We start from the raw sequence: 26,789 nt of genomic DNA on the forward strand, positions 1-26,789 counted from the left end.
GGACAGCCAGAACTGGCTCATTGATTTTCACATAGTGTCACAATATTAGATTTAAACATATAATCCAATATATTTATCAATATATTTCCATACTACACTGTGTATTTTACAAATGATCTGCTGTTGCTGAATTGTTTCCAGTGTTTATTACCATGGTACTCTTTTTGGTTCCTGGTGAAATTCATCTGAGTTCTGACCCCTTACATTGTCCATGCGTGAACCTTTCTTACAATAGGTTCTAGATCAGGGGGGTCCAATCACAGTCCTGGAGGTTCGTTCCGCTCCAGGTTTAACAGGTAGAGTGATATGATGAACTGCTCCAGGGTCCGGGTGGTCGTTTCATTGGTTAAATGGGAACAAATTGGGTTGGAACAAAAACCAGGAGTGGAAGAGCCAACTTTGGCCACTCCTGTTCCAGCTCATAAGGGTTCCATTTCTTCATAGAACCATTATACAGGATTCCAGATTCCATGCTCAATATTTAGAGGTTCCACATACAAAGCCGCTAGTTTTAGAATGTCCTAATGGTTCTAATCACGCCCATCAAGGTCCAAAACAGGAATGCTCTGTTATACATTGTAGACGGTGCTCAGCATTGTAGAGACACTGTCTAGTGTTTAATATGTACAGTAAGGTTAACATGCAACTGAAGTACCTCAGTATGTGGGGATGTAGTTATTTATTTATTTAGCCGACCCTGGCAGGTGAATAGAGGGTGTATTTGTGACCCCGCTCTTGTTGTGTTTTTAGCAGCAGCCGGTCGTGTGGCTGTTAAGTTTCGCTGCGTTCGCAGATTTTCGGATTGCAGAATGTCGAGATCCTGTCTGAACACGTCTGTGACGAGCTGCTGGAAACATCGCTCAGGAATGCGGTTCTCCTCCTTCCTCTTCAGGAGAGGATCAGCTGCTGGTTCGGCTGTTCAACCCTTTGAGAGCGGACCCGTGCTGGAGGGGGTCCTGCAAACTTCACTCCCCTTTAGATCATTAGCTCTACAAATTGGGGAGTGGAAGTCAGGAAGATTGCCTACACCTCTCTATACCGCAGTCATACACTCAGCTCGTAGGGGCAGTATGGTTGGTTTCTTAGCAAAAGCAAGCAAAGAAAATATATAAATCCATCACAATATTGGGCAAAATATATTCCAATATGTTGAGATTTAAAATATATGGTCTAATCTGTGAAACGTGCCAATGATCTGTATGCTACATTCACACTGCATCCTTCGAGTGATCCAGCACGGTTTAGTGTGGGTGGATATTGTAAAGCGGTCACCCATGCTACTGGTTTCCAAACGTGTTTTCTCCACCCCTATAAGGGAAGTGCTGATGTCGTAGCCAGGGGTGGAGCTGCGTGACGAGACCGGGAAGCAGGTTCTCAAGGGGCGAGGGTGTAGTGCAGGCGTGGACACACTGGAGGGACGCATCACCCCTTACAACACAGCAATCCGTTTAGATTTTTGCTATTAATATTCTTCTTTAGACGGGAAGACCACCTGGTTAAAGATTGCATCAATTGAAAAGGGATTGTGTAACACAGATTGTGTAAGTCAGTGGCGACGGGAGTTCTTGACTGTAAAGAGGTTCGGAATCTCTGGAAATTCCAACTGGAGCATTAAATGCAGGCTTAGAAAACAGACACACAAAAACTCAGACACTAAAAGAAACAGCCAGAGACTTTTCTATGGAAGTAGTAGTGTTTATTGATGTGTTTTTCCCCTTAATTAGAATTTGTTTTCAATTTCATTTCATCCCCCCCTTTTTATAATGTTTTTCTTTCTGCAATCAAGCAGGAGTTACAGGATAAAGAAGCTGTTTTGGTGCATAGTGGAACAGTAACACACAGAGGAGATAATCTTCACAGGAAACAAATACAAATAAAAACTGTATTATTATTACGCCACAGGTTACCAGAACCTCGATAGAAAGCCATGACATCAACCACACAGGCATACAAACACATTACCATGTAGACAAGGATTCAGCGCACTTTCCTCGGGTTCTTTCCCTTTAAAAAGGGAACTTTTAAAAGAATTGTTCAGGATAACAATTCAAAAAGGGAACTCCCTCCTCCCCCAGTTCACTTGTGCAAACAGCCCCCACCTGCCCCTCCCCCACTTCAAACAGCCCATCAACTCAACTTCTTTCTGTGCACGCAGTACCCCCAAGGAACCACAAGGTGTCACTGTACTTGCGAAAGCAAACAACAGGAACTGCAGACATCCTATTCAAAGCTGATCTCCAAGCCTGGTTATTACAGAATGCTACAGGAGCTGAAATGTAGACATTTCTATCTGGGATAAAACCAGAGACTCCCTGTAACCTTTGCAGGGGCGTTAGGTAGCCCACTTCGACTGTGTGGGGGTGGAGGGGGTAATGCAACATATGTGTCCATGGCATTTGCAACGCTAGAATGCTGGCAGTAGCCAAACACAGCGACGGGTTCAAATTAATCCCAGCCACAACGGACAGGCTTTGCTTGGGAAGGGGGGTGTTTAAGTGTTGAGGGTTGATGTCTCAACCTGGTAAAGGGAGGGGAAGGGGGGTAAATCGAAGTCCACTGCACAAATCAGGGCTCAATGCCAAAGTATCCTTCGAATCAGAGACCTGTTTAAATCTCGCTGAATCCTCCACACAGGATCACCAGGCTGCTGTACAATGCCTAAATCACTACGTTTAAAACTCAAGAGAAGTCGTTTATTGGGATGAGGAGAGAGAAAAAAAACCCACTAATATATATATATATATTTTTTCTTTGTCATAATAGCATAGAACAGAAAATAAAAAAATGATTTTTTTTTTTCACTACATAAAATCAGTACAAATAACCTTCATGTAAAAGCAGTCTATTACAGAGAAAAATCGACATCTTCGAATAACTATTACAGGCTGTAGTTTAGCGATCACGTTAAAACCAAAAAGCTGCATTTTCAAGACTAGCAATTATTTGTATTTCGCCGATTTTTTTAAAAAGGAAAAACTACATCTCAGATCAAACGTCGTGAAGATCATGAATCTTCTCATTATTAATTCGCTTCTCTCGTCTTTAAAAGACTGTTACACTTTGTACATAAAATAAGCTGAAGTTGTCTGCTCTACAGTTGTAGTAGTTAGATAATTACTTGAAAATGAGCCACACTTGAACCAGGATGCAGAGTGTGATCCACTGGAAGCGAACAGTATTGTTATTGGTCAGTAGTATATCCTCCCCTCTCCTCCAGGGCGCCCCCTTGTGGCTGGGGCACTCAGATCTGCATCTGCTCCAGGTATTTGTAAGTGGGGTTCTCGTACCCATGGTTCTGCATTTTACTGAGGTGGCGCTCTTCAGGGGTCAGCATGGGGTCCACCTATCAGAGAAGAGGAGCAGGAGAAAGAGGGAGGAGTCAGCACACCCATTACAGGATTCCCTTTTCCTACCTCTTAACGAACCTTGTTAAACGTTACCGCTTCTCTTCCTCAGATCGTGCCGAAACATCTTCTGGTTCTAACCCCTCTGCGTTAATTCAGGGTATGTAACTATTTCAGATGTTGCAGCTGCACATTGTCAGTTAAAAATCATGAATCTTTGGAATCCATGAAAGCGGGTCAGTGCTTTTAAAATCAGGAGAGATCTGCCTCACCTCCACAATCCCGTGGCTGATGGTCCCATACTGCCTCTTCCTCAGCAGCACCAGGCTGATCACAATCACCGTAGCGATCGCCACGGCGATCACCAGCAGGCCAATCAGGGCACTGCTGCTGAAGCTAAATTCTCCCAGGGGCCTGTAGGAGACCTGCAGGAGAGGTGAAAAATAAAACAGGGCACGTCAGTCCTCAGGAACCCCAAAACACACAGCCCAGGGACCCAGACAGGGAGGCAGGGAGAGATGGGAGCAAGACCATTCAACTCCAGGCTTCAGGAGCATTTAACAGTCCAGAGATTGTTCCAAGCAAGCTCCAGATCAACCTTGCTTTCCCCTGGTATAGCCCACTGCAGTTTGGATAACTGATGTAGTGCATTGCACCACAGAGCTGTGTTTTATTAGTCGTAAGTTTGCAATGGAAATTAGTACTGAGAAAGCAACATTTACGGGTCGCCAATAGAAACAGCACCTTCCTTAAAAAGATGCTTCATTCATCATTCATTCAAACTAAATATACATCAGTCCGTTCCAGGATTGCAGGTGATCATGACGTTGTTGTTTTCCGTTTGGTTTTTTTCTAAAGAAAAAGAAAAGGTCAAGACCAGCAAGCAAGGGTCAAGCTTGTCTGGAACAAAAACCTGGAGTGTCATTTGACCCAGAAGAGTGGCTATGAGAGAGAGAGAGAGAGAGAGAGAGAGAGAGAGAGAGAGAGAGAGAGAGAGAGACACACACAGAGACAGAGAGACAAAGAGATAGAGAGAGACACACACACACACACACACACACACACACACACACAGACAGAGAGAGAGACACACACACAGAGACAGAGACAAAGAGAGAGAGCGCGAGAGACACACACACACACACACACACACACACACACACACACACACAGACAGAGAGAGAGAGAGAGAGACACACACACAGAGACAGAGACAGAGAGAGAGAGCGCGCGAGAGAGACACACACACACACACACAGAGACAGAGACAGAGACAGAGACAGAGACAGAGACAGAGACAGAGACGGGGGCGAGGAGTACAGAGCTCATTTAGGGGACCCTGGTCAGGTCACAAGTAATTTGGTTCTGGTCCAATTTGGCTCGTCTGCTGAGTGTTTGATCAAGGAGAGAAAAGCTTTTGGACTCTATGATGCTTCACAGGTCCCGGATATTTGGCCCGAGAGCAGAGAGTTAAGAAAAGAACATAAAATAAATAAATAAAAAAAAAAAAAAAAAAAAAAAACCACAAACACACAAAACTACTTAATGTAAAGGATGAGGACAGAGAGATGCAAGAAAGTGAGATGATATATATACATATATATAAATTAAATTAAATTAAATTAAATATCCATTATTTTGTATACATACAAGGATAGAAACAAGACTTCCATTGCATAGCACTTTCACCCGTCCCAGGTTTTAGTGCAAGCCTGATTACACACTGTGTATAGATAACAAGCTCAGGTGCGTGATTAAACCTGGTGAAATCAGGAATGGATCAAACTGCTGTGCAACAGGAGTCTTATTTCCATCTCTGTATACATATAAAAAGATCATCCATCACATGTGTATATCAAAGTATACACATTATATACACACACACACACACAGAGCGTACGCATACAGAACACATTAATAAAACCTAAACAAAACAGAAATAATAAAACGCACACGACAGGGCAAACCGAGCCCTGTGAGCGGCTGTCTTGCAGTCACCAAGTCCTTTCCCCTTTTGCAGTCCTTGATTGAAACCACTGCTCCCCCCACTTTGCTGCAGTCCCCCAAGGTGTCCACTAAGTGGCGCTACTGTACTCACCAAGTCCTCATCCACACCGCTGACTCTCTCTGCATTGAAAATGACCTCTTTAACATCCAGCGTCTCATCAATAACCTGGCGACACAGACAGGGGTGGGGGTTACACTGCGGGCCCCCTCTCCTTGGAGGGGGAGGGGGGGGAGGACTGCACTGGCTCTGCTGTAACCAATAGCGAGCCAGTGCTGCATAGAAATATTATGTAAGACAGACTATTCAGCATTTAATAGATCTCTTCTTCAGTGGTTTTGTAGCTGCACTTTTTTTTAATCTGTGAACACCCGCGTAATTTTACAAGAAAGAGCTTAACACAGGGATGGAAATAAGACTCCAATTGCATAGCAGTTTCACCCATTCCAGGTTTTACGTGCTTGACTAGCCCTGTAGTTAAGAAGCTCAGGTGTGTACGGAACTGCAATGCAATGGGAGTATTACTTCCATCCCTGCTAATAGTTTCAGTGATGTGTTGTGTAAAGAGAGGGACAGCTTCAGTATAAACTGATCTCTTCTTGGGCCTCGTGATACTGTGTGTTCACGTCTTCTTTTTCAAAAGCCTTTCCCTAAAACTCTCTTTCCAAGCCGGTATCCGTGGCAAATGTGTGATCAGGATCTATCGGGCTATTTGGGGAGGAAGATTTGTAAACCCAACCTTTAGTTTCCTTTTCTTTCAGTGCTCTCACTTTCCTCTCAGCCCCACCCCCAGGGCAGAGGCCCCTCCCCCTGTGCAGATGCCGCCCCCCCCCCCGGGCAGAGGCTCCTCCCCTTCCTTACCACGTTCTCACTCATCTTGTTCTTGCTGTTGATCGCCCTCTCCTCCGCTCCGATCAGCCCGTCCAGACCAGCCGTCCCAGAACCTGCACCAACACCAGAGACAGGTTACTCAATAAACAAGGGAGCCAGCAAGGAGAGCCTGGGGCTCAGCCTCTCTACAGGAGCACAGGGGGTGGGGGCGGAGGTGTGCTCACAACAGCATGCACTGCTTCCGATGTCCCTTCATACCAGGCAGTGAAACTCGCACTAGCACCGCGGCACCCAGCCCTGGGCTTCCTCAATCTTCAATCAAATCATTTCAAAACATTCAGGAGCCAGAAGTTGCTGCTAAGAAACACCTTGTCCCCCCCTTATAGCTGCATCATCAACTCCTGAACTAGTGTGAATTCTTCATGCTGGGATGAGATGTGCGATCAGTTCATTCAGAGCAGATTGACCAGGGAGGCCTGATTGAACAAACTCCTGAAAACGGGTCATTTCAACAATGTATCTAAAACCAGGGAAGTTCTGAACCCAGGGTGGGGTTCTGGACTAGTGCGAGTTTCAAGCCCTGTATAACCGCTTGCACGCCCCTGTGCAGCATACTGTGCGACAGGAATGGAATTTATAAACCCCCTGGGGTGGTAAGAGAACACAGCACACAGTGGAAGTCAACTTTCGATATTGTTTTTAATATGTTTTATAATTAAGCAGCCTTTTTTTTATTACACATTTAAATAATCGCATTAGCCCTCGCTACTGACAATTTGACAGCTTTAGAAGTTAAATGAATTCTGCAGTAGGCAGTCGGCTCATTATTAGGATTCAGAAAAGGCAGAACAGTTGGTGAATCTGCACTGGTGTACAGTGCCGGATCACAGGGTGAATCAACATGAAGACACTGCTGAAGAATGGGATGACTAGGGTGAGGATCGGAGACAGCGTATGGACTACAGGACACCGAGAATGCAGAGCTCATGAACATCGAAGAGGAACGGTGTGCTTAGACAGAGCGGATGAGACCAGTGCGTGGATTAAAATGAGGCTTCGTTACGATGAGAATAGCACAGAGAGATCTAGCCAGACCGGACGAGGCTGGGACAGAACTAGGAAATGAGAGACTCGGGACAGATGGGGAAACTCTGCAGCGTAAAAAACCAACCTTTCTTCATGGCCCTGGGTGAATCTGGGGAGTGCGCGCCAACACAGAGAAAAAGAAAGAAGGAAAACCAGAGAGAGAGAGCAGAGAGAAATTAAACCACTTTTCTTCCCCCCAAAGTAATCATTTCAGTACAAGCAGGTGCAGACACTAAAATGGAGGCTGCGGATTCTAATGAAAGAAGAATATTTATCATCTGAATTCTGAAAGAGTATTTTCAGGGGTCAGGGGGCTGTCTCTGCAATGGGACTCACCCTCCAGTTCGGGCTGGGATCCCATAGTCTTGACCTGGACCGGTCGGTAGGGTTTGCCCTCCACGGCCGGAAGCTCATCGCTTTCCTCTGAGGACACCGTGACGTCTGGCTGGGACTCCGACAGCGATGACACAAACTGGTCCATATCGGCTCTCTGTTCCTGCAGCAGCACGTCTGTGGGGCAGACTGGGAGTTAAACTGTGGCAGACTCCAACACGCTGGGCCCCCACCCCCCCTGAGAGCTCGGTTATCTGCGTTACATGCAGTAGAAGCTCAAAGTTACGAACAGAAAAGGGGCTCCTTGCTACTGCAGAAGACGTTCAGATCCAACTCTGTGCATTTGAACAGTTTAAAAGACAGTTCTCCTGGTTATTTTGTTAAAGACGTAGTCAGTTTACAAATACAGCACACACACAAATTAGTGGGAATAAAGTTTCGGAGTGACATTTCAGACTTGCGTAAATTTGGGCTTCTACTGTACAATGAAGGAAGGCAGGCAGGCCTCACCAATCTCTCCCTGTATCTCCTCTGCCACGTACGGCACTTTGTAGAGCAGAGACAGGCTCTGGTTCATCCGCTCCTCAATCACACGGAGGTGCGTCATCACCTGAGAGCACGAGAGAGAGAGAGAGAGAGAGAGGAGAGAGAGAGAGAGAGAGAGAGAGAGAGAGAGAGAGAGAGAGAGAGAGAGAGCGCGACAGTTAGATCAGAGACAGCTGTCTCAATCTGAGTGCATCATATAGCTTTGTATGAGACTGCACAATATAAGACTCATGATGATGTGATGTACTGTTTATATATTCTAATCACAATACAGGGCGTAGAGCAAGAAATGAACAGATTTTCAGCCCACACCTCTTATGTGGGTTGGATATCATCATCGGTCACGTTGCTTACATCAGACAAGCCAGCCACCGCAAAACCGAAAGAAAAGAAAAAAAAAAGCAGACCGAGAGAGACGACCAATTATTTTTCCATCTCCAACTCAGTGAGGAGATCTGCAGTACCGAGCAATGGTGACAGGGGGCGCTGTGACAGATTGCTGCATGTACAGCACTGCAGTGTTTTCCCACCCTGCCAGTGCAGTATCTACCACTCAACAGCAGAGGGCAGCAGTGGGCTTGAAAAGCACTGCAGACGTCAGCCGCCTCCTCCTCCTCCTCCTCCTCCTCCTCCTCCTGCTGCTGCATGTGCAGTCGTGCTGCGGAGCCCCTTTTGCTGAGAAGGTTAATGGAGTCTGCAGGGCTTTATTGAAGGAACTGGGACCTGCAGCAAAGTGAAAGAGCTCCTATGGATTGCTCTAATCCCAGGCATCTGATCTTTATATTTGATCTGATTTAACTTTTTTTTTTTTTTTAAATATTTCTCCCACCTCAAGGCAACAGCTGCAGCTGTGCTTTGAAACAGATTGTACGTTTTGCACATATCTCCACATACAAAAATCTGTAGGCTGGGAAAGAGGACAGGTCTAGATTTGGTAAAAGCTTCCGAAACCAGGCAATAAAAGACTCCTACTGAAGAGCAGCTTGATCCGTTCCAGGTCTTGCTGTGATCCTAATTAACCACCTTGTATAGGAAACAAGCTTGGGGCTAGCTAATTAAGCGCACAGAAGTATCTGATCTGAAACAGAAGTACTGTCAACTCACTGCACCCCTTTACACAGCTCCAGCTCCACACAACATGAGCACAGAGTAAAACCTGGACTGGCTCACACTGCTCTGCAAGGGAGGCTCCCTCCTGCCCCACTATATCAGACCCCTGGCCTCACCTGAGACTTCATCTGCTCAGCCTTCTCGGGGTCGACGGCCAGCAGGTGCTGGTAGTGGCGGAAGGTGTGCTGGCGATCCTTGTTCTCAGCACGGACGTATCTCTTCAGAGCCTGCAGGATACGATGGGGCTAGAGAGAGAGAGAGAGAGAGAGAGAGAGAGAGAGGAGTTAGGGACTGGGAGACACGGGTATTCTAGTGGTTCATTCAACTAGTCGCTGTTGTATTTCTCACACAGATGCAAGTTGCTTGTTAAATAATTGAAATCTATATTAAACCTGGAATGAGGGACACCGCTTACTTCCATCCCTAATTGTAAATGATTCTCATGTTTGTGAGTTTGTGTGTGCTGGACTCACCCTGGGCGGGTCGGCCTGCAGCGCTGCCAGGTAGTTCTCCAGAGCCAGGCGGCGCCGATCGTTCAGCATGGCTTCAACCCGCGCCAGGTGCGTCTCCACCAGCTGCTGCTTCTCACTGGCAGCCTCCTGCTCCAGAGACTCCACCATCGTCTGGAAGTGCTGCCAGGAGAGAGGAGGAGAGGAGGGGGTTAGAGAGAGGGAGAGGGAGAGAGAGAGAGACAATGAGAGGGTTAGAGAAGAGCGAGAGAGCGAGGGGGGATGAGAGAGAGAGAGAGAGAGAGACACACAATGAGAGGGTTAGAGAAGAGCGAGAGAGAGCGGGAGCGAGAGCGAGCGAGCAAGCGGGGATGAGAGAAGAGAGAGAGAGAGAGAGAGAGAGACAGACAATGAGAGGGTTAGAGAAGAGTGAGAGAGCAAGAGAGCGAGGGGGATGAGAGAGAAGAGAGAGACAATGAGAGGGTTAGAGGAGAGAGAGAGCGAGCGGGAGCGAGCGAGGGATGAGAGGGGAGAGCAAAAGGAAGGAGAGAATGTGAGATAGGAAGTAGGAAAAACAGGAGGCGGAGACAATACAGACATGGGTACAGGACAGACAGAACTGAACTGCAGTGGACACATCCTGTCCTACACCATGTGTCCTGGAAGCACTGTGGACAGACAGGAGGGACGCTTGTGACAGTGTCCTATACCTGGATGAGGGTCTGCCTCTCAGCCTTGGGTAGGTTCTTGGCTTGTCTCTCAGCCTCCTCCCACTCCTTCCTCACCTGCAGAGAAACAAAAACAGTGAGTCCAAAGCCTCAACCCAGCTATACCATTCACTACAACAGCGGGACTTTTAACACTGCAGTGTCACCCCCACCCCCCCTCCCCACACAGCAAGTGGTACAATCCTGTTCGTCTACAAAGACACAGGGTTTGTTCTTTGTTCCATTCTTATCAGCAGCTTCTAACCTTGTACAGATCCCTTCCCACGATGCAGGAGAGGTGCCTCCTACAAACCACAGGGTTGTTTTGGGTGCTCCCTCAGATAGCAGCCCTGATGCACTGACTGCTGACACAGCCACGTTTCTCACTTACTGCAGCAATAGAATTTCACATCCTACTGAGCTTCATGTGGAAAAATAACTGCACGGCATAACCAGACAGAGGCACAATCCTCCACGAGGAGAACTGACCAAGACAGACCTACCTCTACATGCAATTAACACACAGACAGGCACAATCTGCCTGACAGCCACAGGCACAGACAGAGAGACAGCCAGGCACACCTACCACAAGATCACAGACAGACAGAGACGTACCCTCTCCATGCGGTTCCGGTGGCGCACCTCCAGCTGCTCCTTGGCTCTCTGGAAGCGGGCGTGCTCGTTCTCATCGGCCGGGGTCTCGAAGTACACGTCCACGTCGTCCGTGGGCTGGGGGGTGGGGGGGACTGCGGGCGCAAGACAGACACGTGGTCAGCCCGGGGAAAGACAGACAGATAGACAGACAGACAGACAGACAACACGCTGAGACAAGAGGAACCACAGCAGGAAGAGACACACAAAAATGGCTTCTAGTCTAGTAAAGAGCAACGAAACAGACGCAGAGAGAGAGAGAGAGAGACACCAAAGCAGACGCTGAAACGGACACGGACAGAAGGACGAAGTCGAGAGGACGAGAGCAGGACAGTTTCATGCCGGCCTGCAGCGAGGACGGGACGGGACGAGACGAGACGAGACAGAGTGCAAGCGAGGACAGTGAAGCGATCCAGAACTTCAGAACACAGAATGCAGAACCGGCGGGCCGGGCCGGGCCGTGCCGGGCCCCACTTACTCATGTGCTTGCACACGGCCATGCAGTACTCCTCAGACTCAAAATTGTTGCGGTTGCCGGCGCAGCCCCCGTAGACGAATCGCACGCACCTCCGGGCGTCAAGGTCGAAGTACCAGCGAGGCATCATGGCGCGGCACGGCCCGGTCTCAGCGTCCAGAGAGCAGACAGCTGTGAGGGGAGACTGTTAGAGCAGGCTGCAACCACCAGGAGCAGCACAGGACAGGGGACAGAGCACTCTCCAACGAACGGAAGCAAATCATAGATCTAACAAGCAGCTGACCATACCAAGAACAGCTAATAGTAACAAGCTATTTGTAACATGATCAGCTGATTATACGACTATTAACAATAATAATAATAATAATAATACCTGCAACAGTAAATAGATAGAACACGCAGTTAATCACACTGCAAACAGTAAACAATAAAACATAAAAAAGATAAGATCAGATCAACGTGGGGCTGTGTTGGAAGGTTCGTTCGCTGGCCAGGAATTCCATGGTAGTTTTAACCCTTCCAAGGCTGGTCAAGTATGTTTAGTTTTTTCTCTCTGTTAACAGAACCCGTAATTAATGCTATAAAGCACACATTAAATGTCGCTCGCATGCAACATTCCAGCTTTTGATTTGTATAACGCATAGTACTTAAGTTGTTGTATTAAAATGCACTACCAAATCATTACACATGGCAGCTCTACATGGTGCCTCTGCTGTGTATGGAGCAGGGTATCGTATCCAAAGCACTGGGGGGTGCCTATAGCGGTTATATTGCTTCAGTAAAATATGAGCTGAATATCTCGTGTACAAGACAGTGTACGAAGTGTGATGGCAGAATAGGTTTGAAACCTACAAAATAAGCTAGCACTAATAATTTAGAAAACTGAGCACCGTCCGCCCCTCCCCGCTCCAGCTCGTGTTATCCAGAGGCAAACCTTTCATTTCTTCATTCTCCATCTCGACTGCAAAGCGTTGTACAGCGTAAGCTGTACTGAAAGAAACGTCTCGAAACCCCTCTGCTGTTTGGGATTTTTTTTGTTAAATGCCCAGACAAGCAAAAAAGAAAGTTGAATGCAAACTGTGCGAGCGACTCGTGTCATGGAGGCACGTCCAATCTCTGAGGTCACTTGACAAGCGCAAGTTCATATTATTTTTATTAATATTTTTAGTAGCAGTGAAATGTGACCGACGGATAACCTGCGTTGGATAACTTGTTTAAATCAAATATAAACAAGTAGCTACGACGACGCTACCGGTACATTATGCAAATGAGTACCATAGATGGTCCGAGCCTTCCTTTGCTAACGTGTTCTGAACCTTCGCAGGTCAAGATGTACCCTTCGTTGCAGCCCTAGATCAATGGCTAATATTCACATTCAGCAAAAGTGAAATGGATCATGCAGCTGAATAAACAATATTCCAACCCCCCCCCCCCACCCGGCTCACACAGTAAGCCCTGCCGAACGGGGAATGAAGCATGCACTGGACTGCACCACTAACGTGCAACAGGGGTGGCCTGCTAGTCCCAGCCCGCCACAGTTAACATTGACTTTTTATATGGAAGTTAGATACAGATATTAGATGAGAAATGTATTAATTAAACCACTAGAATAAATATATGGGGTGCTCTGGGACTGGAAGGGAAGGATGAACCAAGGAATCCAACAGCAGACTCCTTGAAAGCCTCTTTCAATGGAGATTTGCTGTTGGAAAGTCCAAGATGACGAGGGCTGGTGAAATGGTGTCAGACCTGAGCCTCACATACCCGTCATCGGCCATGCCCTCTCGCATACCCCCGTCATCGGCCATGCCCTCTCACATACTCCTGTCACTGCCCATGCCCTGCCCAGGTCTGCCCTCACACATACCCTTGAGATCCTGGGACTCCTTGTCTGCGGGGCTCCTGTCCTGTGTGGTCTTGCGTTCCTCTGTGTCTCTGTAGTCCTCTTCCTCATCCTCGTACACATAGTCCAGATCCTCCTCTTCCTCCTCCTGCTCTTCCTGAGGCTCGTCCCTCGCACCTTCCTCTCCCTCGTCACGCTCCGTCTCTGTGGGCACCTCACTGAGCGACAAACAGGCGGGTTAGGATTGAGATGCAGTGTGCAGGTCACAAAAACATTGCAAACCGCATGCAGACAATTCTATGAAAAACTGGAAAACATTTGAATCCATATACTGGCAAGCTCAGGACTGAAGGATGAAGACACATTACCAAAAATACATTCGATATTGCCATTGCTTTACTTTTCCCCCCCATTAGTCCAATACTGATGACATGTCAGTGTAGCATCTGTCATTTTTAAAAGCAGAGGCAAAATGCCACACATCACAATATGAGGTCAACACAACACAGGGATGGAAATAAGACTTACCTGTATACTGTGGCTAATCAAGCTAGCATTAAAACCTGGAATGGGTGAAGCTGTTCTGCACCAGGAGTTTCCATCCCTGCTGTACTATAACACTATTCAAATAGTCCTTTTAATCTCATTTTAATCTCCACACGTTACCTCTTAGCCATGAAATCCTCTTCCTCCTCCTCATCATCATCATCTTCCTCCTCGTCATCATCCCTCCCCTCCTCCTCCCCCTCCTCCTCCTGGGCAGGGCTCTCTCGGGGCAGGCTGGGCTCGTCTCCCAGCCTGTTCTGAGGGCAGCACACGTACTCTGTGCCGTGGAAGTTGTCGATGCCGCAGGGCAGCAGCATGCCATAGCTGTGCAGGATCATCAAGTCGCTGGAGCAGGCCTGCAGCGAGGGCACAGTGTTACAACACTGGAGACCTCCCGACTCACACAGCCTTAACCAGCCCTTTCAAATGGATTTACAGAACGGGGCACTCTTCACTTTTGGGATTGTTTATTAAAAATGACCGTTTTATTTAAAGCCCATTTGTTTATTCTCATTTTTTCACAGCGCTGTTTGACCCAAGTTTTTGCATTAAGTTTAGAAAATACGGCATCGTCGTTTGGGTTTGTTTTTCATTAAATCACACCTCGATCATACTTATGATCTTCCGCGATTAGGATTGCTGTTCCGTTATTATTCGACTGTTCTTTTCTGGTAAGGATCTGCGTTAGACTCTGGAATGCACAAGGCTTTGCTGTCACATGCTCACGGTGTGCGGCTCTCGCTGTGTTCTGCAGTGCACTGCCTCACCTCCTTGGCCACTCCGTGCCAGTGCTGGTGACTCTCGCACACGTCCATCCTCTCCTTGTGGAAGAACTTGCACTTTTCAGGAACCAGCAACACGTCGCTCACAAACTCACCGACTGCAAACAGGAGAGAGGAGATATTAGGGGGGGTGTGAGGATAGCCATACCAGGGATGGGAATAAGACTGACACTGCAGAGCAGTTTGATCCATTCCTGGTTTTAAGAGTTTAAACACACACACACATAATAATCAAGTGCCGACACAATAAATCAAGTGCATTCATTTAATAAGGCTGCTGTAGGAGCTACCAAGCCCTCTACTAATCTCCACCTAGGTTAGCAGCTCATAAGCATTCAGCCCTAAAGGCAGAGAAATCGGAGGAATAGAAATTTTAAAAACGGTGTTTAGCAGCCAGCCTGCTCATTCCTTCCAGCTGCTAGATTTGTACCGATGAACCGATGAAATGGTTTACCCTTGGGCTTGTTTAAAACAGACCCTTATTTGATTTTATACACGTTTCTGTGCGGTTTTAGGACTCGGACGGAGCAGACAGTTATTCCTTCTGCAGCCGCTCACAAAGCCCTCCCCAGACAGCCAGCTAGTCTATAAAAGAAGACAGACCGACAGAGAAAGTCGTTGCTCTTGAAACTGTTTTCACCAGCGCAGCCGCAGAGCTGTACCGTTCCGTCTTTGAAATACTGTTTAAAACGGGCAGAGACGAAGACAGCTCAGGACACAGCGCTCTCCGCATCAGAACAGGGCGAGACGAGTTTCTGTCGCTCGGGGAGCGCTTACGAGTCTCCAACACAGATCCATCAAAGAAATCTGGACAGTGAAACGCAGCATCAAGCTTGAATTGAACAGCTTTCCACCGCAGACCACAAAAAGAGCGTGTCTGTGACCGGCAACGTGACCAGGCGATTGGGAAGTCGAACAGTTCAGGAGCTGTCAGAGGATCAAGGAGGTGGAAACGCTGTCACTGCACAGGGATTAGAGGCCATCAGGGAAGGGATCTGGGTTCTATCAGTGCATGGTAAACCTCAGGCCTGTAGATTTGAGCAAAGGGTTTTTTTTTTTTTGTATAGAAAATCTTCCTAGTCGTTTAAATGCACAGGCGAACCATTTTCAATCGTGTAAGGCAGGACTGCTTTAAGCTTCCCCAAAACATGAAAGGTTTTTAATGGTTTAAAAGTGACTTTAGAAAGATGCACTGTACAAACTGTGGTAAAAGCATAGGAAAGTGTAGTAAAGTAGCATACAAGTGTGGTAGAGCATTGTGAAAGATGTGGTAATCTTTGGTAAATCATGACAATAAAGCACAGTAGGAAATTGTAGGTAAAACCATGACAAAACAAATATCTGTACTTTTCATTTCTGAGACGCCCGATGCCTGTGGGTGAGATCAGGCTCCGGGGAATTTGCAGAGTTGGCAGGTCCTGTTTGGGAGCTCAGCAGATTTACTGGCAGCGTTTGTTACAAAAACAGTGCAGAACAAAATAACCGGGGCAGAGGTCCTGCCCCCTGGAGTTAGAGGCGAGAGGGTCGTGTTTAAACACACTGCTCCTCATGTTTAAAAACAAGGGCTTTCCCGGGATGGGTCCAGATTGTTTTTACACAGGCCAGTCGACCACCACTACATGTGTCAGCTTGACTTGGGTTCTTTAGGTTCAATCTCTTTGGAAGTCTGCTGAATACAACTAGGGTCAACACTCAGAATTCTCCCCTTCCTCACCAACTCCTCCACTCAGCTCCTAGTTCAGGCCCTGGCACTGTCCCGCCTTGACTACGGCAACAGATTCCCTGCTACCCGTCTGCTCCAGCTCATCCAAAACTCTTTTCCCTTCCTCGTTTCTCCCACACTACACCCCTGCTGCGCTCCCTCCACTGGCTCCCTATCGCGGCTCGCATCCAATTCAAAACTCTTGTACTCGCCTATCGCTGTCTTGACCTTTCTGCTCCCTCCTATCTCCAGACTATCATTTCTCCCTACACCCCCCCCCCCCCCCGATCCTCCACCAGCGGCAGGCTGTACCCCCCCTCTACTCCCCCCCGCTTCCAGAGCCCGCTCCTCCTCCACCCTCGCCCCTCAGTGGTGGAACAACCTACCCACGGATATCAGGACCGCTCAGCTCTGTTCGGAAAGCATCTGTAAACCTCACAACCCTCCCCTATACTGGACTATACGGCACCCGACTGTACCAGTACTTGCATCATCTTGTACTTGCACTGAACCGCTCCACCTTTTGCTCGATTCTACTACTGCTTGTAATTATAACTACTTCATGGGTCTAGAATTTGATTTTACTCTTAAAAGGTATCCGTATCCATGGTTTTTGTAGTTGCTCTTATTTGAAATCAGTCTCAAACATTTATCGTATAAGCAAATATTTAATGTAAGTTAACTGCTCTTCGTCGAACCTGCTCTTGCATGTAATTATTTACTGCATTCTCTATTTTTTACTCTTACTTGAATGATTTTTTTGCAACTGATTTTTAACTGCTTTTATCTGGAACATGATACTCTGTAATGTGATATTCTGTAATGTGATACTCTGTACTGTGATATAAATAATAGGAATCCAGCTGAACTGCAGTTTAGTTTTCTACAGTATATAAGAACCAAATTATAGAAGCTAAATAAATCATGGAAACGGTAATGGATTTCATAGATTTTTCAGTTCCCCACATGGGAGCAGTGCACCATTTGAGGATCTCTCTCAGGGAAGGTAAGCCTATTTCAAAGCGATAATTGCTTTTTAATTATGAAAAACTGCAACGAGCCGTCATAACACCCCTCAATCTATTTCACAGATGCAAGTTAATAAATCTCATGTTCAACCAAAAAGCTGGGAAGCAGTGCAATCGTCCTGCGACTTGCGCCAGCAGAGAACGCACATCCTCACAAGACCGTGGTGCTTTCTGCAGTGGCTACCTGCCCGTCCCGTTCTCTCCCAATGCAAAGCTCTCCATCAACCTCCACTTCTGCAATGTATTTATTTAAACAGATCAGGCTGCAAGGAATCAATAGCCCCCCACAGCAAATAGTCAATGCACACGAACAAGCTAAATACAGCAGTGAAGCAGACGACCCAGAGACTGCCTTGCACCCTTACTGTCTGCAGTGTGACTGGACTGACCGCTATGCAGGCGCACACGCACGACTGTAAGGAGCACAGGCAAGGGCATTCTAGAGCACAAGTTAGAGTGTTTTATAATCTGGGGCTGGTCTATAGAAATTTGACTGTCGCTATGTACCAGTATGTCCCACTTCCATTTGAACACAATGGATGCAGGTTATGGCTCGTTATCCTGCGAAGGACATATTTCAGTCCTCTGTGTGTTCCAGCCCCCCCTCCCTCTCGACACCCAGACCGTTTAACTATGCAGATCAAGCTCAGATGATCAACAGCCTTTAATTAAAGCTAGTTCAAGCTTGTTCAGAAGATACCAGAAAACGACTTGCCATATTAAAATGGTCTGCAGAGGCACCTGATATCTAGACAATTAGCACCATTTCAGTGGGTAGCATGTTCCAGCATTAGCCTGTTCACGTCAGCATCACCTTCTTACATTGCTGTCACATCAATACATTAACAAGCCATCTCCATGTAACAATAAGACGTTAAGCCTTCATGTCGTTGGCTAACAAGGTACACTGGCTTACAGGGGACAAAGTGCTTGGGATATTTCTCTTCAATAATTGCTATGGGAAAAAAAAACCCTCAGGATGTGTCCGACTGTGCGTTACGGTCATATTGGAAAACAGGAGACCTACAATGCAACGTTAATGTAAAGTCTGGATTTATTACATTCTGCTGGGATGGTTATTTCTGCTTCCTTGGTTTCAGATTACTAATCTTTAATAGACGATACTTTGTCTGCACACGTTTATTTTAATAAGAAAAAAAAAACACTGCAGATTGCATTCAAATACTTGGCTGTGGTTTCTGACGACGGGTAAGGCAGTAGTTAAGATGGTTGGCCTCCACAGTTCTATTTATAAGATGAATACTGGTTTCCCACAGACTGTCACATGTTGCTGTGTAGATAATACAAGAGAGAGTGTAGGCTTGACAGAATCACAATAAGGGCTTTGAAGGGATCTAGGTCTGAAGTAAAAACATTTTTTTATCTTTAAATTTAGAGTGACTAATTATTAGGTGTTTTTTTTCCCCTCAGTTTGGAACGTACGATTATGTTTTTTCTCCTCATGCAGCCCCACACAGCACAGACGTTCTGAGGGTGTGTGAGCGTCCTCCGATCTCGCAAGCCTAAAGCCAGAAATCGCTTTTACGCTGAGCAATCCAGAGCAGAGGTGGGCGGGCTACCGATCCTGGAAGAGAGAGATCAGCCCTGCCTCTTATCCACTCTGAACGTGCTCGCTGTCTGCCCAGCAGGGTAAGCTGTTGCACGATGAGGAGAAGCAATCCCTGCCAGTTTCCCACCCCCTACCCCAGGAACGTCAGAGCCAATGTGACACCCCCTTCTGAGTCTGCAGCAAAGTCTCTCTGCACAGCCTGGACGTGAACTGGCATCGTCCCAGCTGAGTGACTCATCCTGCGCTCCCCACAGCAGCGCTATATCTGGATGAGCCACTCGGGGACCCCTGGTCTGAAGTAAACTTAACAGAGACCTCTCCTCATGGATCATGACCCACAGCCAGGAGAGGGTTACAATGCAAACCAGGCTGCACGCTGATCAACCCCATGTCCAAGGCTGACCGACTGACCTGTGGGGGAAAGTCATGAGTCTTACTTTTGACCCACCCAGCTGAGCAAACAGACAGACAGGCCCCAGGGTATGAGCTGCTACATTGGGACGGTCTTATAGGAGGGAAGTTAGATCGCAAATTAAATGTTTTTTTTCTACTCAAATGATTTTACGATGTTTTCCTACTGAAGTGCTGCTGTATAGCTCTGCATCAGTGAGGCTCAGGAGACATCCGATCAATCGATCGATAGATAGATAGGTAGATCAATATGAGAAGTGAGAAAATAAAATAAACGACTAGATGAAAGCTGGTGTCAGTTCAGCAGAAATCCGCGCCGTCAGCAAATCCCCTCACAGCCCTCTGCACCGTGCACTGCCGGCTCTATTGTCAGCCCATTTCACAGTTCAGCGACAGTGCTAATGGCTTTTCCATCCCATAAAGCACACCGCTTCATGAGGGATGGGGGGGGGTAAACGCTTGCTCTCTACATCAAGGCACAAATTCAACACCAGATCTGAAAACCACCCTGCCACTGTACACACGGGGTCCTGCAGCTGTGGAAGAGGTTCACTGCACAGCAATGAAATGGCACTCCAGCAGGGCCCGTTTCACAAAGCACTGCTAGCGAGCAAGCCAGCTCATTTTTACCAGTTTCAGAAAAACAACATTTACGATAAAGTCGAGTAGAAATCCACTCAGCAAGTCTATGCGATTAAAAGGATCCATGTGTTATTTTCTTTCATTATTTATTTTTTTATGGCTGTTAACTGACTCACACACAGAGTTTTTGGCATATTTCTCCAGTTTTAAGGTCACTGCATTGGCTTGCTGTGAAGTGGTGCATTGAATCTTGGAACGGTGAAAGTGACAAGGGTGCTGTACGCAGTATTTGGGTGGGAGGAAAGTTAACTAGTCTTAGGATTACAATTTCCAGGTGTTGTTTCAATCTAGTCCTGCTGTAGCCCCAGTAAAATACAAAGCTGTGTTTTTGTCCATTCAGAGCAGCGCTTTGGTGCTCAGTGAAGGGAAGGCAAATCGCTGGGACTGCAGAGAGCAGCATCAATCAGAAGGACGGAATGGCCCTTCAGAGCTTCAGAAACACAGGGAGAAATAATGCAGTACAGGCACTAGTCGATTCAAATCGCTCAGGACTTGCAGGAGGAAGAAATAAATCGTTCCTACAAGGAGCCTTTCAATGGTCTTCAAGCAGAATCGATGACTTCCAGAAACGTTATGTCATTCAGCGATGGAAACAAAACTCCCACTGCATAGCAGTTTGATCCATTCCTGGTTTTACTAAGAGTTTAACAGAACACACCTGAGCTTGTTACCCAGACACTGGGTTTAAACAAGCTTGTAGTACAAACCGGAATGGATGAAACTGCTATGCAGTAGGAGTCTTATTTCCCATCCCCGGCACTGTACATATCAGTTTTCTTCTAGTGTTTGATTCTAGTTCTATTGAGTGTTTAATAGTTCTAGCTGAATCAGCCAGGAAATCGTGTATCTGTTACATGTGTGTAAAATGCCAGGCAGGATAAGGAGCAGCTAAAATCACAAGCAGGACTCACCCAGGCATTTGTAGGGGACCACAATGTGGGCGTGGTCTTTGCACTGCTTCTTCCCCTTCTTGCACCAGTTCTCAATCCTCATTGGCTGGTTGGCTTCCACTACGTTGGTGATCTGCAGCTCAGGGTACATCTGCAACGTTAAGAAGAAATAAAATGAATAAAATCACAGCGGAGAGCTTCTCAATGAGCACATTCGCCAAACATATTGCTTATTGAGCTGCAGCCTAGTGCAATACCAGCCAGCACACCAGGATCCCTAGAATAAAAAGACATTGCATCACGACATACCTGCAATTGTATGAAGCACAGCTGATCAGATTTTAGCAAAGCAAAACAGGAGGGGGGGGGTGGGTGGGTGGGGGGGAGGGGATACGAGTTTGGTGACCACCGGTGCAAAGTCAAGGCAGTTCTCATGTTCACCATGTCGTGCGAGGCAGACATTTTGAGAGAGGATTCGAACTGCAGTGGTCTAGTTATTTAAAACAGCAGCTCATTAAAATACATTTCTTTATGGAAATGGTTCGTGGGGATCCGGTTTCACGGATGCAAATTGCATCTTTAAAAAAAAAATTTGAACTAAAATAAAAAAAAAATTTGAACTAAAATAAAAATAAAAGGCATGGTATATTTTACTAGCCGTTTAAAACAGAAACATCCTTTACATTACAAGTCATTTCTAGTATAGTGATGCATTGAATGCAGTGTGTGCAAAACAAGCAGGACTGGAAATACTAACAAACAAGTCCCCTTTTAGTATTGAAATTGCATAAAAACCATTTACTCTTTAAAATGACGGTTTATTGCTTTACTGTATCTGCAATGCACAAAAAATTCCCAAGAGGTAAAACTCTACAATGCTGAGCAACAGCGTACTCCTAATAAAATAGAAGGCTAGTGTAGATTTACAGCTGCACCGTGAATCCAAGGCTATTGACTACAGCCATTACAGAAGAGACGATGTTCCTCAACTGGTTTTCTTCATTCTCTTTAAAACAATGATCATCGATCTGAGCCAGGTTCTCAGCACAGACTGATTCACTCCGACCAGCCAGAGATTCATGCATGTAACCTTCCCACTGCCTCCCTCCCTCCCCAGTGAAATACACACTGCCGACCCCTAACCACACCCCCACCGCCTCCCTCCCCAGTGAAATACACACTGCAGACCCCTAACCACAACCCCACCGCCTCCCTCCCTCCCCAGTGAAATACACACTGCAGATCACTAACCACACCCCCACCGCCTCCCTCCCCAGTGAAATACACACTGCAGATCACTAACCACACCCCCACCGCCTCCCTCCCCAGTGAAATGCACACTGCAGATCACTAACCACACCCCCACCGCCTCCCTCCCTCCCTAGTGAAACACACTGCAGACCCCTAACCACACCCCCACCGCCTCCCTCCCTCCCCAGTGAAATACACACTGCCGACCCCTAACCACACCCCCACCGCCTCCCTCCCTCCCCAGTGAAATACACACTGCAGACCCCTAACCACACCCCCACCGCCTCCCTCCCTCCCCAGTGAAATACACACTGCCGACCCCTAACCACACCCCCACCGCCTCCCTCCCTCCCCAGTGAAATACACACTGCCGACCCCTAACCACACCCCCACCGCCTCCCTCCCCAGTGAAATACACACTGCAGACCCCTAACCACACCCCCACCGCCTCCCTCCCCAGTGAAATACACACTGCAGACCCCTAACCACACCCCCACCGCCTCCCTCCCCAGTGAAATGCACACTGCAGATCACGAACCACACCCCCACCGCCTCCCTCCCTCCCCAGTGAAATACACACTGCAGATCACGAACCACACCCCCACCGCCTCCCTCCCTCCCCAGTGAAATACACACTGCAGATCACGAACCACACCCCCACCGCCTCCCTCCCTCCCCAGTGAAATACACACTGCAGATCACTAACCACACCCCCACCGCCTCCCTCCCTCCCCAGTGAAATACACACTGCAGATCACTAACCACACCCCCACCGCCTCCCTCCCTCCCCAGTGAAATACACACTGCAGATCACGAACCACACCCCCACCGCCTCCCTCCCTCCCTCCCTCCCTCCCCAGTGAAATACACACTGCAGATCACTAACCACACTGCTCAATTCCAATTGAATTCATTCTACTTTAAGAATAAACACGATTAATCTTAAGACATGTGTGCTTGTATATCTTTGGAGCCAATTGGAAAACACAACCAGACCTTATAGCCTCTTCTGGCCCCAGGTTCACACAGAATGTATGCATGTTAAAATATAAAGGCTATATAAAAACGATTCCTGTGTAATGCTGAAAAAGTAGAAAAGTAAAAATCACAAGTTTGTTTGTTTATCCTGCATATTTATAGCTTTGTGGAGAGCATCAAAATCACCACAAATGCAAGCAGCTGACACTTAAATTGTTTCAATGGGAATGATGAAATGAGCCCCAATCAACAAGGTCTAAATCAATGGTGAAATGAGCCCCAATCAACAAGGTCTAAATCAATGGTGAAATGAGCCCCAATCAACAAGGTCTAAATCAATGATGAAATGAGCCCCAATCAACAAGGCCTAATCAATGATGAAATGAGCCCCAATCAACAAGGTCTAATCAATGATGAAATGAGCCCAAATCAACAAGGCCTAATCAATGGTGAAATGAGCCCCAATCAACAAGGTCTAATCAATGATGAAATGAGCCCAAATCAACAAGGTCTAAATCAATGGTGAAATGAGCCCCAATAAACAAGGTCTAATCAATGATGAAATGAGCCCCAATCAACAAGGTCTAAATCAATGATGAAATGAGCCCCAATCAACAAGGTCTAATCAATGATGAAATGAGCCCAAATCAACAAGGTCTAATCAATGGTGAAATGAGCCCAAATCAACAAGGTCTAATCAATGTCTAAATCGATATCTGTAGACAGACAAGCACAGTTTTAAATTAAGTTATTTGCCGTTTTATTCAATTTACTTTCCCCGTTTCTATAAAGGTATCAGTCAAGCGTTCATTACATCCAGCTGAATAAATTGATGACGGAGTGATACGCTCCAAATACAGGACTAACGGAAAACAGCAGAGCAGGGATCGCTTCACAGAAAACAAAAAGGGCTTATTTTAATTGTTTCATTCTTGTCTAAAAAAAAAGGTCAATAGCCCTTTTTGAAGCCCTTTATACAAGCACACTATTGCATGAGATAGGGAACAGGAATATCATCACAATCTAATTAGAGGAACACGATGGGGTTCCAGCGAGAGAGGAAAGTCTATTCAAGCAGTCTGGTTGAGTTGTTGATCTGAGCAAGGGAAGGAGATATCTGGGGGGGGGGGGGGGGGGTAAACAGGATCTAGTAGTGGAAGTATTGTAAGAGAGCGCGGATTTAATTCAGGCTACAGCTGCTTGAAGAAAAACACTTTTCAAATGCATCAGCCGATCATCTGAACTATTCAATACAAAGCTCTAGAAATAAGACTCCCACAGCTATTACATTAGGGGCTGTTTTCGCAGGTTTATGTGCGATTTAAGGGAGAGCAGACTTCAGTTCTATACTCTTGGCTGCCTGTCCTCAGCTCTGAAAGTGATGTCACAATGCCCCGGTGTCCCGCCGTCTTACCTCCTGACAGTAGTGCAGCACGGCCTCCTTGGTTCCCAGGCAGCTCTTGGTTCCCGAGGTGTCTGGCTCCCAGTTGCCGGTCTGGATGTTGACGTGCATGTTGAGCTTCCCGCAGAACATGGCCACCTGGGGCTCGGCCACTGCAAACCCCGTGCCTGCGTTCGCTGCCAGAGCCTGCGAGGGACAAGAGGAGAAAGACGTCAGAGCGGAGGAAACCTCCCGGGTCACTGGAGCGAGAGGAGACAGACAGCAATCTCTCCTTTCACTTGTGCAGCAGCAGTCATGTTAAAAGCACAGGAGATCTACAGTTGTGACATTAGCACAAGAACATAAGAAAACACACAGGTCATTCGACACATCGATTCTTGTCCAGTTCTTAGCACAGTAGCCGATTGCTACCCCTAAACTGTATCCAGTAGGGTCTCCAAAGATCTCAAGCGTCAACAAAATGGTTGGGTAACCCATGCACCAAGCTGTTTAAAAAATAAAATAACTTATGTAAAGTATTATCTAGAGTTAACAATTTAGAATCAGGACGACCGTACCATGCAGCGTGGGGGGTGGAATGAAAACACCCCTCTCCAGCATTGGTTCAGCTCCCCTGCAACTCTAATCCCACATGACTGGAATTGAATATTTGAGCAGCAGACCTTTAATCCAAGAACAAGCCAACTGACATTCACAGAACATCCAGGTGAACCTTACCGACAGTCCCACAGGGGCAGGAGAGATTATATATTATATATATATATATTAGCTGAAAGAACCAGCTGCCCAACGTTTCGATATGTTGTACATCTCTCTCAAGGGAGCCTGTGTTTGAGTCAAAACATTGAAGGTATTTATAGGTTTTTTGACAGCATGACAACGACTTGTTATGGTTTCTACTCAAATCCATGATTAATTCTTGCATGATGAATAGAGGTCATGTTAAACACTTTATTTCTGTGCTGCACCAGGAAGGCACACGTTGCACGCGTCTTCTAACTAATATAAAAGACAAAGAGAAGGAGATGTGAACCCTTTTATTGAACTGACTAAACAATAATTAACATCGCAAGCTTTCGAGACCTCAAAGGTCTCTTCTTCAGGGGAAAGCAGAAAAAGGAGAGATTGATGTTAATTATTGTTTAGTTAGTCCAATAAAAGGCATCGCCTCGCCTTGTCTTTGTCTATGACCTCTGGACTGGTACGGCTAGCATTTCATCCATCAATAATAATATATAAAAAGGATTTCCAAATATAAAGAAATCACAAGGGCTGCTGATAACCGCAGCACAGTGTGAACACACACACACACACACACACACACACTGCTCTCTTAATTCCGAGTGCTCTGCATGCCTCACTTTAGATTACAGGTCCTGGAAGCCATGATCACAGGTAAACCAGACGCAACCTCCCCGGAAGCTGCCCCTGGGATTAGGGAGAGAGCTTGGCACTGGTACTACAACCAGCATGGAGACAGCAGGGTTCCTGTAGTCCTGCAGGGTGTGTCCTTGAGGCTTGAGGGAGGACACACACACACACACACACACACACACACACACACACACACACACACACAGGGAAGCTACAGTTTAAAGCTGCAGACACATTCACCACACCGCACACAAAACTAATTCATATACAAAAAAAAAGTCAATCTTGTACAGTATATTATATACTGAAATGTACACTGTACAAGAAAAAGCTCTGTACATACAGAACCTGCAGTTTTATTTTGATTTTCTATTATGGCTTCCTTCACCTTTCTGTGTTTTTACAGGTGTATGAAACGTACTGGACAGCAAAGAGAAGTTTAGGAGACTTATAGGAGGATATTTGAATTTTCATGGAGCAGCAGACAACTGTCAAAGAGTTCCCGCTTCTGAAATGAATTTTGTCTGTTTCTTCTTTCCAGCTACATTCAGTTCTAGCAATTTAACAGGCGGCAAGACAGGTGCTTCACCAGAGCCAAGGCAGTGATTAACTGGCGGAGCGGAGTTTAGTGCAGGGGGGTCTAAAGCAATATGGCAGGCCAGCCATTCCTGAGCAGGCAATGTGATCCTTCCTTCCGGAAACAGAAATCAGGGACTCTGTTCAGCTGGCAGGGAGCAGACTGCAGCTCAGCAGGGTCCTCCCTGTTCTAGTCTATAAACACGAAGGGTATTCGGATCTCACATCCCTGTCCGTCATCAAGTTCTAGAACAGTT

General features: G+C 46.7%; 1 protein-coding gene across 6 annotated transcripts in view; it reads right to left on the reverse strand.

The window, feature by feature from the left end:
- Positions 1–1,674: 1,674 nt before the first annotated feature.
- LOC117397428 (amyloid beta precursor like protein 2) overlaps positions 1,675–26,789 on the reverse strand; it is a 45,852-nt gene continuing 20,737 nt past the window's right edge. The window contains exons 2-18 of one of the 6 annotated variants that reach the window (XM_059009712.1): positions 24,595–24,768; positions 20,973–21,102; positions 14,694–14,806; positions 14,047–14,282; positions 13,405–13,598; positions 11,541–11,708; positions 11,027–11,157; positions 10,415–10,489; positions 9,729–9,887; positions 9,372–9,500; positions 8,110–8,209; positions 7,603–7,776; positions 7,352–7,375; positions 6,211–6,293; positions 5,443–5,517; positions 3,617–3,769; positions 1,675–3,343 (exon numbers count right to left, since the gene is read on the reverse strand). In XM_059009712.1, coding sequence (XP_058865695.1) covers positions 3,242–3,343; positions 3,617–3,769; positions 5,443–5,517; positions 6,211–6,293; positions 7,352–7,375; positions 7,603–7,776; positions 8,110–8,209; positions 9,372–9,500; positions 9,729–9,887; positions 10,415–10,489; positions 11,027–11,157; positions 11,541–11,708; positions 13,405–13,598; positions 14,047–14,282; positions 14,694–14,806; positions 20,973–21,102; positions 24,595–24,768 — 2,220 coding nt within the window. In that variant the 3' untranslated portion in view covers positions 1,675–3,241. The remainder of the gene's footprint in view (positions 3,344–3,616; positions 3,770–5,442; positions 5,518–6,210; positions 6,294–7,351; positions 7,376–7,602; positions 7,777–8,109; positions 8,210–9,371; positions 9,501–9,728; positions 9,888–10,414; positions 10,490–11,026; positions 11,158–11,540; positions 11,709–13,404; positions 13,599–14,046; positions 14,283–14,693; positions 14,807–20,972; positions 21,103–24,594; positions 24,769–26,789) is intronic. The other 5 variants (XM_059009716.1, XM_059009714.1, XM_059009713.1 and 2 more) reach the window with 5 other exon arrangements.

Source organism: Acipenser ruthenus, chromosome 39, assembly GCF_902713425.1.
Source record: "Acipenser ruthenus chromosome 39, fAciRut3.2 maternal haplotype, whole genome shotgun sequence".
Taxonomy (NCBI): Eukaryota; Metazoa; Chordata; class Actinopteri; order Acipenseriformes; family Acipenseridae; genus Acipenser; species Acipenser ruthenus.